Source organism: Lagopus leucura, unplaced genomic scaffold, assembly GCF_019238085.1.
Source record: "Lagopus leucura isolate 7727_CA_CO unplaced genomic scaffold, USGS_WTPT01 Super-Scaffold_100159, whole genome shotgun sequence".
NCBI lineage: Eukaryota > Metazoa > Chordata > Aves > Galliformes > Phasianidae > Lagopus > Lagopus leucura.
The window spans coordinates 22,664,801-22,677,815 of record NW_024962335.1 but is presented as its reverse complement, the minus strand read 5'-3'; the positions used below and the strand labels follow the sequence as shown (position 1 = coordinate 22,677,815).

The following is a 13,015-nucleotide window of genomic DNA, read 5'->3' as shown; positions in this document are numbered from 1 at the left end:
GGATATCTAACCCGTGACAGAATAAATTCAGGCATAGAAGTTTACACCTGTGGTTTCAAGGCGAGTTTTTCTGTGTGTACACTTGCCCTAAATAAAGGGTTTGTCTTTCTATCCAGTAGTTGAGAGACTGTAAATGAAATGAGATTGTGGCCCATATGCATGACCATGCTAATAAAATTCACCTTCTTTAAACATGCACAATGAACAACACAGTGAGTGTAAGCATGTTTACATATAGAAGGATAGCTCTGATAGGTAAGATTAGCCAGAAGAATTATTACATAAAATAATACTTAAAAGATTAGGATACCTTGTATTTCTTTCTCTTTTTTTATTTTTCCCCAAGAAAATATCACCTGTGAAAAACAAATCTTAGCAGATTTTATGGGTTTTGTTACCCAAACTTGAACAGAGATAGCTGATTAAACAAAACCATCTATGTTTCACAGTACAACAGTGGAAACAGTACTTTACTGTTTCCTAAGAGGACTACCAGCGACTTTATAAGATTGCAGACCTGTTTCTCAGCATTGATCCTGGCTGACTCCTCTTGTGCTAGCACCATTTCCCGCTCTGCAGTTATCTGAACACTTTCTCTGAGTGCCTCTTCCAATTCTTCAATCCGATCATCCTTTTTACGCAGATTGTCCTGGAAAATGATGGGAGACTAGGTGAAGAAGACTTGTTTGGGACTATAGCCTTTCAGTCAACCAAGTTCTATGCCAAGCAAAATCTGATTCTCCCTACCAAGGTGCAATTGCAGGCAAATTATCTTCACACAAGGGAAAGAAAGATGAAGTGATGCAAGAATAGGAAGAAGATCACAGTAAAGAGAAGGAAAAAGCTAGCAAAGTAGGACCTCAAAGCAAGAGGGTTTGCCCTCTCATCAGGCACATCACAGTCTTGCCAGATTAAACAGAATAGCTAAGCAAGTTTTGCTTGTGAATGAAGATTAGTAAGCAGTTCCAAAGAAGGAGAGTAGCCAGAATTGGTGGGAAAGCAGGCACGCAGAATTGTCCATTTGCTCACACATTCACCAGCAGGCATGGTAAAACGGGAAACAAAGCACTGCAGTCTTGTAACTTGCTACTTCCAGGTTAAGTGAGAGAAAAACAAACATCAACCAAACAGAATTTTCTCTTGTTCAGATAAGACTTAAAGGAAGTTTCTTCAACAACTATCTAGGAATTAAGAATGGCAGTTTAAACCTCAGAAAGTATCAAGACTATCTGAAAATACATTCTTCAATTAAGAACATCTTCACAGCTGTAGGTTCCGAAGTCCCACCTATAGTCAAAGACCATGGAAGGAAACTCTCTTCAGAAAGTATATGGTTTAATTGGTAATAATATAATTTTAAAAATGATATTCAAAATGAATGGCATTCTTATTTGTATAGGAGACCCGTATTTTCTTAATATTGCTAGGAAAATAATTGTGTATCTTCTGCCTCTGCTGTAGTAGCTTGTACAAAAGACTGCACACCAGGCTGTCCCCAGGAGCATGGCTGCTTAACAAATGCATCAGAAATGACCAGCTTGATGGAAGATTTCTGCTTTTCTCATCTTGCAGATCAATTTAGCTCATGTGGTTCAGATCAGATATTAGTGCATGCTTAAGTTAATGCAAAGGCTTTTTAGACAGCTCAGCAGTAGTGGAAGAATCAAATATTTTTTCCCTTTGGTTTTTGCATTTCCCTTTTTATCAGGTTTAATCCTTAATCTTCTGTCCTGACTGATATTTTCCACTGTTTCTCTGTGCTTCACGCCACATAAAGATTAAGGATAAAGACAACTTATTTGGAAAAAAAAACAAAAAACAAACAAACAAAAAAAAACCAAAAACAAAACAAAACAAAAACTTTGTAATGCCAAAATGAATTGCTGTAGTTCTAAAGAGTGAACCTTATTCCTTAATTGCTGCTCCCCAGGAGTTTCAGTACATCACCAAAGATAGTGCCATATGAACACCAGTTCTGGCAGTCTCATTACTTCTGAAGAGAATTTTCCAGCAGAGATGCAAAGCTTTGTATCCAAACAGTACAAGACTCCTGGCTCCACTGCTCTTACACAGAGAAAGGCTAGTTCAACCACTAGCAAAGGCAGAGAGATTTGCCAGGTTTTGCAGATGGACAAGCTTTCCGCTGTTGGTTACTTTCCAAAGCAGGTTCACAAGGCAAGTAACCACTGATTTCTAAAGACACAACTGAAGAGATCTTCATTTAAAAAATCAGAGTTGCAGAACATATTTTAATACTTTCTAAAACCTACTGAAACACTGATAAAGTCTTCCAAAACTACTTCATGGTTATGATTAGTCTAACTGAAGATTCAAAAAGAAACAGAGTGCAGACTTGAAAACTATTTACTCGCCAATCTACATTCTGTGGGGAACATCAATTGTACGTCTTGATACTGTTCACGGATAGCCAAGGAAGTGTGAAAGTATACCTCTCCATTTCAAACAACAGAAGTGGAGACGGTGGATTTGAACAGCTGCGTGTAAAACTGAAACTGGTTTAAAATTAGAGTGTAGAATGGAGCACTGTAACGTGTATTGTATGCCCACCCTTCATCATCATAGGCCAACATTTAAGAGGTTAATTCAACACGGCAAAGTTCTCTGTCCAGACACGTGAATCCTTCAGAGACAGGAAAAAGAGTAGCTCATGGTATGAAAACTGTGCAATTCAGTACCACATCACCTGCACTTGAAAAGTCTACAATTACATATTTTTTTCCAAAATAATATGTGAACTTTTATATATAGACCGGAGAGCTGCAAGTTTAAAAAGAAGACAACAGTGCTAGAAAAACAAAAAAAAAACTGCCAGAAATGATGATTTTAAACTTCTGTCAAATGTTCATTACCCATCTAGTAAATTAAGTTTGGTTGCAAACATCCACCTTCTGTCTCAAACAAACAGTTCAAAGAGCGGTGATGGCTTCTTGCTTGCTCTTAACAGTGCCACAGTGTGACTACCCACTTTACAAAATGACGTCTATGCCTGGAAGAGCAGAGGAACTGCTGCACAGTCAGACACCAGCAGCACTCCAAAGTGGAGAATAATTTCAGGAAACTTTTAAATAAATGTTTTGTTTCCATCCATTCTTTTTCCATCATGAAATGATCAGTATTTGATTTTATTTTTTGTTTTTAACACACGCTGCTGTTTCAAACACAACACTCCAATAGAGAAAAAAGTAAATGAAGCCAAACCAGCATTTGCCTTTTAAAATACCAGCACTGTTTTCCCAATTGCTTGGCTCAACAGTCCGAAACATGATAGGCTCATGTTGAACATCAACCCATGCTGCTCTTGTGGCTTTCCTCTTTTTAATTCCATGAAATATCTTATCGCTATTATGAGAAGCAGTACACTTCGAAGAAAGTACTGTATAAATTGTAACTACCATCACCTATTATGTCAGGAGTTTTCTACAGAAAGAGAATATTTTGACATTTAATTCTACAGATCGTTCTGGAAAACTAAATCCAAACTAAACTAAAATAGAATCTACCAAATAGGAAGAAAACCAGAATTTTAGAAAGGAAATCAGAAACCTTTCAACATGAACAGAATACAAAAATGCTCTCTCGAGATGAGGAGGCTGTGATAATGCAGGTACTTTACTACAGGAAAAAGAAAACTGTTATCTCCCAGTTTTTCACATGCTGCTGAAGCAGGTAACCCCAATAGTGAAATGTATTTATTCTCTTAAATAGGGGACTAGAGCACAACTTGAATTACTTTCTACATATAATAAAATGTGACACAGAGTGCAAGTTTCTCACTGGCTATTCTGATGAAATTGCATAGTGATAGACCATAGCAGTTTCCTTTCACGAATCTTATACACAACTATACAGAAAGAAAAAGGAAGTGTTACTTACCTGTACAGTAACTGGATTCTTTGAGATGCATTACCTACCCAAACATCTCCATGACCCTCACTCAGCTCTGCGCCCAAGTCCCGTATGTGTGAGATTCAATGGCAGAGAGGGAATTAAACATGGACAGGGAGATAGCTCTGCCTTTATGCTCACTGGTGATACCACAATGAAAATGAAAAACCCAGTCGACGCTGTGGGAGTGCCAGGAGTTCAGGCACAATATGATTTTTTCTACAAACACTATGATCCTGCAGCTGATCCGTATGCAAAACCCATTCCAATACATGCCTGTCTTAAAGACTGAAAGGAAAAGGAGGTGTGACTGACACACGGTTCTGGACTTTTTATTTCACTTCAGGAAGGAAGTGGTGGGATGTCCAAGTGATGCATGTTAAAAGGATGTATCAATTTAATCTTTCCTTCGTTTGTAATGTGTTATCTGCCATGAAGTTTTGTGAAAACGCATGAAATCGGATGCAAGTTTTCGCCAAGGCATTTAGGTTCAATTAAACCTGAAGTATCCTGGCAAACTTCTATGTAACTGCAGCTTTGTGGCTTAACTTTACTGTTGGAATTGAAATTTAGATGCATTTCTCTGGTTAACTCTTGGGAAAGATTAGTTAATAGTCTGAGAGGGCAATTAACTGCTCCTTTTGACTGTTAAAAGAATTCCTAGAACTAGCCAATCACCTAGGTAGGGAAAGATCATTTTCATATAAACCCATAATTAATGTAATTAAGCACATTTTGCCCTTTGTACTTCCATAGATGAGAAAGGAAGAAGACATTACTGCAGTGTTGGTTGCACTGCTGCACTGCTAAGCCCAGGAGGAAAGATGCTATGACGAAATCAGAAATCTAAATTTAAGAAGAGAGGAACTGATGAATATAAATCATCATGAATTTTTGCTGCTCTTTCCTCTGAAAAATACTTGTAAAAACCTGAAGGCCTTTTTAAGAAAGGCTTAAGTGAATATGCACTGTTGTGGTATCAAAAGGTGAAATGAATGTCTCATTTTATTTTGGAAGCAAATAATCACAGTTATTTAAAACTCAAGTGAGTGTAGTGGACCTCCTTCATTTGGTTCCATGCTGCTAAACTACTTGCAGAGTAGTAAACTACTTGCAGAGGTCTCTGAACAAGAAAAGGATGAAAATTTGTCACTCATAAATGGAGGAATCTCTCTTTCACTGATGAGATTCTTTTGACTTACTGGGTTTTCAAATATATATATATATATAATATGCATAATATATAATATTATATGTATATATGTATATATAATATACAATATATGCCCTACACACACACACACACACACACATATATATATATATGTATATGTATACGTATACATAGGGCAAATATTGTGGCATGGAAGTTGGAACTTGATGATTCTTGAGGTGCCAAGCCATTCTATGATTCTATGATGATTCTGTGATTTGCTGAAGAAGATGGCAATAAAAGAAAAAATGCATGCTGTCTTGAAGAGTGCTTGAAGAACAAAATAAGAAAAGACTATTAGTTCCTAATGGGGGAAATATCTGTAGGGTAGTTTATAACCTGGTTCCAAGATGTACATAAACATGGATCCAATATTAATGATTCTGAAATCAAAGTAGCAGAGGCAAACATTTGTGTAATAGCTGGTTCTGTATATATTGATGGGCATGAGTAAAAACTGAGTTGAAGGAATGATTACTATCAGTGCTAAAGCTACTATCATCAGTGTTGCATACAGATGCATTGACACTCTCAAATGGTGAAAGAAGTAAAGTGCAGAGTTTGCTTGTGATGGTGAAACCTCTATCTGTCTGGGCAAAAGTTGGGTAAGTAGAAACATTAAATTCATATGACGTCTCTGTCTCTCACAAAGTAAGACAAAAAGGGCTTCTTCCTAAGTACAGAAACAGTGTATGTAATTACCACAAGTTCCTGAATGAAAGGAATAGTCTGAGAGCTGAAAAGAATTGCCAAGTAGGAGATCCTCAACTAATGTTTCCATATCTTTGGCATGCTCAAAGACTGAGATACATGATGACAACTCATTAGGACAACATATGTCAACATCTGGAAAACTGTGTCTGCCAAATAAGACACATGAATTGGAATTCTAGCCTGACAAGTTGCCTAAATGAAGAAAAATAACTTCAGGAGACAATAGGAGAAAAATTGCAATAGAAGAATTTCATTCCATTAGGGACTGAAAGGGAAGTGAGATGAAGCCGGCCACAGCATTGCTTTAAAAACATGAGGGACTGCAGAAGGGGCTGAACACATTTGCCTGAGAATGGTGTAACAAAAAAAGAGAAGATGTGTACACCCAGAATATATTTGCACTTGTGGATCATCAGTTGCAGGGAAAAAAAATATTCTAGTAGAAAATGTTTAAAAAATATTGTCAGTCAATGTAAGATAAATATGATTGAGTTAGTATATTAACAATAGCAACAAAAAAAAGGACAAAAAAAGCATAACAAGGCCAACAATTTATGAGAAACAGCCAGTGAATTTCTGTTTTGAAGGAGAAAGGTAATAGAAAAACTGAGTGGGACAGCGTAATCCTGTAGATATAAATGAGCTATAAATGATGCCGCTCACAAAAATATCTGCTCTTGTATGTGAGAGGACTGCACAACATAAATGTTACATGTGCATTGACTTGAGAAAATCACAGACAAGTAGAGAAGTTACTAACACGCTCAGTAATGAAAATGAAAAGCCATGTAGCTTTTCTGCCCTGCACAAAGTCCTCATGGCTTGCTACAACATGGCTACTAAGGAGGTCTTCATGGCTACTACGGAGTAAAGAAAAAAACCAACACCCGGATAGTAAAATATGTCTATAAGACATCACGACAAGTTTATGATGGGAAATTAGTTGAGTGTCAAGATTACTTACACAGAAGCTGACTGAAGAGTTAAGCATCTATAAAAAGAAAAACAACCAACGCTCTTCTCTCCATGTGAAGAAAAGAAATATGGCACTAATTAATCTATCAAGCATTATGTGAACTCACTTCTGTTCTCAAACATATAGGTCACAAAGAAGCAGTAAAGCAAACATGGACGTGACAGTGCTATACGACAGCAATAGCACTAGAAGATAGATATAACTGAAAGTAATAATTTTGAAGTATATCAGGATGTAAGCAGTATTCTGCATGTCACACATGTACAACCCTAAAGGCAGAATGTGCTTATAGTTTTCCCTAAAACGCACTTACATGGAAGGAAAAAAAAAAAAACATCATGAAAAGCCACAAAACATCAGCAGTAAAGGCACAGCAAAGGCACAGCGTAACAGATATTACCTGAATACATACACATTACTATTAACAGATCCACTTGAAATGAAGAGGAAATAAAAGGTGAGCAAAAAATCTTAGCGCAGAGAAACAATTCCTGATGTCTGTTTCTTGAATACACAGAAAGCCCTTAACAAAATTCCTGTATACTGGTATTGTTACCTGAAATACTGTTTAGAAATGTTTCTGACCATTATCCAATGTGTCTATAAAATGTGTGAACAGTGCCAGCCATTCAGACCTTTTTACTGCAAGACATGTTATAGGCTACCACTCACAGCTGTGTTATTTTCAAAAAACATTCCCAAAGCATACAGCTTTAGCAGCAATGTGAGATACATAGAGCTTGCAGGTAACGGTAGGAAAGGATCCTAATCAATACCAGTTGAATACAGTATCCATCATAAAGCTCTGTATTTCCAGTACAAAGTACGAACTTAAGTGGAATTGCACTGCAGTCTGGATTAGTTATAACACTGTTTGAAGGAGGATGGAGAGGAAGGAGAAGAAAAGGACCAGCATTTAAGGACAATGTGACACAGAGAGGCCTAAAAGGGAATGGCAGAACAAAATAGATACTGGCAACTTCTCTTACCATGTTTTTTGATACTTCTTTCCTCTTATTCCAACCTAGGCATGCCAAATGCAGCAATCAGATAGGCATGCTCATTTTGTAAATGCACTTCTCGTTAGTAACAACTGAGACAGGTCAATGCACCTTGTCAATACTAACAACGAGGTTTACCATTTAACAGCTTGTTAGGGTGCCAAGAGCATTAAAATTCTGCTTCATCTGTTGCAAATTACCACACTGATAATTTTAATACCTACAGGGACTATCCTTCTATGTAACCATACTGGATTGCTCCACTGATGATTGGAATAAGACCTAAGGCTGACAATGTAGCTGTGAAAATGTGAGAAAGGCAATAGGTTTCTCACTGTATTTTATTTTTCTGTGAGAGGTTAATCAGGGAAATACTACTGTAAAAACATTTCTTCTTCACACACAAATCAAAACTATGACTTGAGACACCTCAAGTTCATATGGGACTCCAACAAAAAACAGTGACAGTTTAAACTGCACTATTAGTAAGTTTGAAACCGTAAGTTATTCCCTTGGTATGCCTCTATTCCGCTAAACTCTCCTTCGCAACATAAGTCCTGTCAACATTAGTGTACTAATACATCACAGCAGCTGTAAGATCTACTTTTCTTTTGTTCATATATATGAAAAAAAAACAATAAAAAACAACCCTGTCATACACCTTAATCTGGTAATTGTTTATTACATAGCCAGTGTTATGTATAACTAGTAATTCAATAACCATGACTTAATACTGTCCCGAAATGGACACTGAGTATCCTCAATAAATTGACAAGTCAGAAATTTTGCCTCATTTAGAGAAAATGCTGTGTTTGCCACGTTTGACCAGGAGCATTGCCTCTATATAAAGCAATACATAGTACCATACCATTAGGACATTAAGACATAGACACTTACAATGCAAAAATTGTTTACAGGTTAAGAGTATCCAATGATTCCAAAAAGAGGAAGTGAAAAGAACACGAATAGTAACTAGCATAGAAAACTGTACATTAGAAGGGCATGAATAAGTGTTGGTACATTGAATCCCATTAACTTTTATTCTCTCTCTCCAAAAGAAGCTTTGGAAAATCATCTGACCTTAAAGACACTAAGACTTAGAATTCAGGCATTGGCAACAAAAGATGTTGAATTGCTGGAAGCATTCAGAGAAGAGCAATGAAACTGGTGAAGGGCCAGAAAAGAGTTATGGGGAGTGAATGAAGGAATCAGGATTGTTTAGTGTAGAAAAGGCTCAGGGAAGATTTCACTGCCCTCTACATCTACCTGAAAGGAGGCTGCAGCAAGGAAGGCATTGGTCTCTTTCCTCAGGTTACAAGCCTCCAGTTGTGCCAGTGGAGGTTTAGGCTGGATATCAGGAAGAACTTCTTTATGGAGAGGGTGCTCAGGCATTGGAATAGGCTGCCCAGGGAAGTGGTGGAGTCCCCATCCCTTTAGGGTATTTAAGAGACGTGTGGATGTGGTACTTGGGGACATGGTTTAATAGTGGAACTTGATAGTACTAGATTGATGACTGACTTCCAAACGAAATGATTTTATGAAATGATTTTCTATGAGAAAACAACACAGCGTCCTAAACTGAATTTGTTAGTGAATTTTGACTAAATATAGACATTTTCTAGAATGTTAAGGAGATAATCCTTTAATCATCAGTGAGAGACCAGGTGATACAAAGAAAGTTTTTCCCACCATCTGTATTCAGATCCTAATGTACCTCAAACAAAATGCAACAGCTGAAAGGACTGATGCTAACTATTTCACAGCCTCTATCAGTTATGAATACATGACTTGTAGCCTAAGCCTCAATGCCAGCTAATAGTTACACATCACAGTAAGAGTAGTTGTTCTGTTACATGTGAAGAGCATGTAAACTTTAGTTAAAGAGGAAACTTCAATAGGCAAAGTGCTAATTGAAGAAGAATAGGCTTGTTTCTACAGGAAAAGAACAGTAGCTTAAGGATAATTTGGATGCCTTGCTAAGCAAGATTAAGGAATAATACTGAATTAGAATGAAGTAAATTAGGTTTATTATTATGAGATCAATCACATGAATATTTTTAAAGCAAATACCGAAGCACTTGTTGCCACAGGTATATACCATCAAGAAAAAAAAATGTATATTATAAATATTTCAAAATAAATTACGAACATTATCTTCAGGTGACCAGCATCACCTCATCTTATTTTGTTGGTCAAAACAAAAAAAAAGGCAGAACAGCAACTTTACTACGCAATGAAACTACAAAACGAGCTGCAGCAACTGGACATTCTTATTCCTGGGGAGAGATGAGTTAGAAACAATTTTCAACACAGCAAGTAAAAACAAGAAAAGCTTAAGGGAGAAAGAAAAAAAACAGAAGACGGAAAAATGCGAATTTATTGCCATTTCTCAGGCTCATGAAATAAAACACTAAAGTGAAAAGAGAGCTGTTTTTCCCCTTGAATGTATTCCTATTGTTTTGCTTAAATCTGGCCCTCAAATGTTTTCTGCTCTCAGGAGAGACCTCCTCGCAGGAACCACACCATGTTGTCAACAGTTACATTAATCTCTCTGACAGTTTTTAGGAAAGGAGTTTGAACTCAGATACTAATCTAGGAAGAAAAAAAAAGAAATAAAAAAAAAAAGCCCTTGCAAAAAACATCCAGTGGTTAAGGTCGCTGGCACGCACTCAGCAGCCCAGTCTTCACAGTCCTTAGTTTCTGGCATATCATAAAGGGTACCAACAGAGCTCTTTGCCAAACAGGCAACAGTACAAATAGCAGGTTTCTTCTTCCACTGACACCTAATGTTTCTGCAGTAACAACTGGGTGAAAGTGTGTCTGGAGAATAATATGCCTGAGGGATCACAGAGAAATGTGAGGATGTAGGGAGCCTTCTTTCCTCTATGAAGAACTCTTAAGCGTTATAATAGCTTTCTCTCACTACAAATCTCAGTTTGGAAATAAGGAAATATCAGGAAAACTGGGAGACTGCTTAATTCCAGCTTGTAGGTAGTGACTTTCAGGAATTTTTTCCAGCTGCTTGTTCAAAATTGCAGAGCATTTTTACATTATATAAGAAGACAGAGTTAAGACGGTTCATCTTTTTAAAAGAAGGGAAGGCAGGGTGTTACGTCTGACTTGAACCTAATACATGTGCGGTAAACTACACTGTAAAGTGAAAACAGCAGATGGCTAAGTGTCTGTCCAGGGAGACACTGATCCATTCTAAATATCAAGTCTGCTCTCATGCTTAGTTTCTGTGAATGTTATGGTAACAAACACTCTGTCAGGATTGCTCTCACCTGGTCAAATATAGAAGGCAATTCCTTAACAATTCCTTCATAGTATAAACTTCTATTACACAGAAACTACAGATTCTGTCTCTGTAAGGGCTGCCAAATCAAATTAAAGAACAGGACCGTGTATTTATTCTGATGCTCAAAAATGTGTATTAGACTTCAGCGGGAAGAAAAACGTGCATCTCCCTGCCTTAACACAACCAAACAGTTCATATTGTGAGAAATATGTTTCTGAGACAAATAACTTTCTGTTCGAAACTGCATTATTTTTGTTGTGGCTTCAACACGCAACGCTACAAAGGGAAGCAACAACGAAGTTGCTTAGACCTTGTAAGTACATATCAGGAAAAAATGGCTTCACTAAAATTTGAGATAGGGCTGCCACCACAGTGTGCCACAGCTCAGAATGGAAGAAAATTAAACCTCAAAAATCTCAGAAATATCAGAAAACTCAAAAATAAGTAAGGTCACTTTTTAATGGTCACTGGTGCTACTGTATTCTCTGCCTGTGCGCAGTTATTTGGAAAAACTGCTATCAGACTTGTGTATGGAAAACTGGGAACACTGCTGCTTGAGGCAGACCCAGGTAAATACTCCTAAGGATGAATGAACAAGACAGCTTGCTTTGATGAACCTGCTTTTACTAAATGGAGAACCTACTGTTTTGCAAAGTCCATCAGGTCTGTATGTAGAAGATTAAGTTGTGAATATGACTAATATTCCTAATAACAGAACCTGATATGAGCAGATGCTACAGGACTTTACTTCATCTCTTCTTGTTTATTAATTTTCCTACCTTCTCCTGTTTACCTTCCTACAATCTGTTAGCAAGCCTTCATGATCTTCCTTGAAATAAAGATGCACTTTGTTACACTAATAGAAAAAATGGAGGAATCTTCTCTTTTATTCAGAGGGTCATTTTTGCATGCACTGATGCCCTGTTGAGATAGAAATTCAGGCATGCCTAATTATGATCTTTTAATACCTGAAAATAGGCTAAAATTCAAAGTACTCCCCAAATAGAAACTTCAGCATAAGTCACAAAAAACCTAGCTATAAGGTTTGGAACTCCTCCCAGACATCCAGGAAAGTTAGGAAAAGCTCTCTTGACAGGGAGAGTTATGACATGATAAGAACTAGTTTTTCTCCAGGCATCTGCCACAGTTAAATGTTTGCTGTATCTACAGTAACTGCACACACTGTGCTGAAAATTACAGCCCTCCAAATAAGCACAGAATGTAATGTTTGTGGAATGCTATTTTCTGTGCTGAGGGCTGCTCTGAAAGTATTGCCTCCAGCTTTATTATGTTGGTCCTCAGCATCAGAGAGCAGAGAATTCGCACTATCAAATTGTGTTATTGTGCTCTTTGTCTCTTTCCTATTTTCCATGGAAGTAAACAGGAGGCACTGCTTTCAGACAGAGCTCCATATTGTAAAAAGATGGCAGAAGTGAATAATTAACAAATCACGATACACACTGAAGAGACTACTGCATATGTATATCCTGCTTCTTAATGCACAGCCAGCTGCCACAGAACATCTCAGACAAAGGGCTGGAGGGTCAGTTAATCCCATAACTATTTACTGGCTACTACTGCATAGTTCAAATCTAAAAGGAAGCATAATTTGCATACATTCACTCCATTGAGATTTCTATGAAGCATGATTGTCCTTTAAATCCTGTATTTGTACATAATTGCTGTGTCTTTATTAACAAAAGTTCTGTGTAATACTGGGAGGCAGGCAGTAAAAACATGATTCATATAATATGTGAATTACAATTACGTTTTTGTTTAATTACCAAAATCTTATAATAATGCAAAGTTTCTCTCTTTGTGGTAATCTGTGGAATGATTGACAAGAAAACTTATTCCCTCAAAAATACTAACAAATTTCTTAAAAACTGAATTGCAAAGGCAATTCA

The 13,015-nt window shown here is 37.1% G+C and overlaps 1 protein-coding gene across 10 annotated transcripts in view; it reads right to left on the bottom strand.

Annotated features, from left to right (window-relative positions):
* ERC1 (ELKS/RAB6-interacting/CAST family member 1) overlaps positions 1-13,015 on the bottom strand; it is a 294,250-nt gene that overhangs the window by 120,726 nt on the left and 160,509 nt on the right. For 7 of the 10 annotated variants that reach the window (XM_042889766.1, XM_042889768.1, XM_042889769.1 and 4 more), the window contains one exon: positions 518-649. The exons of the other annotated variants lie outside the window; for them this stretch is intronic. In XM_042889766.1, coding sequence (XP_042745700.1) covers positions 518-649 — 132 coding nt within the window. The remainder of the gene's footprint in view (positions 1-517; positions 650-13,015) is intronic. 10 annotated transcript variants of the gene reach the window in all.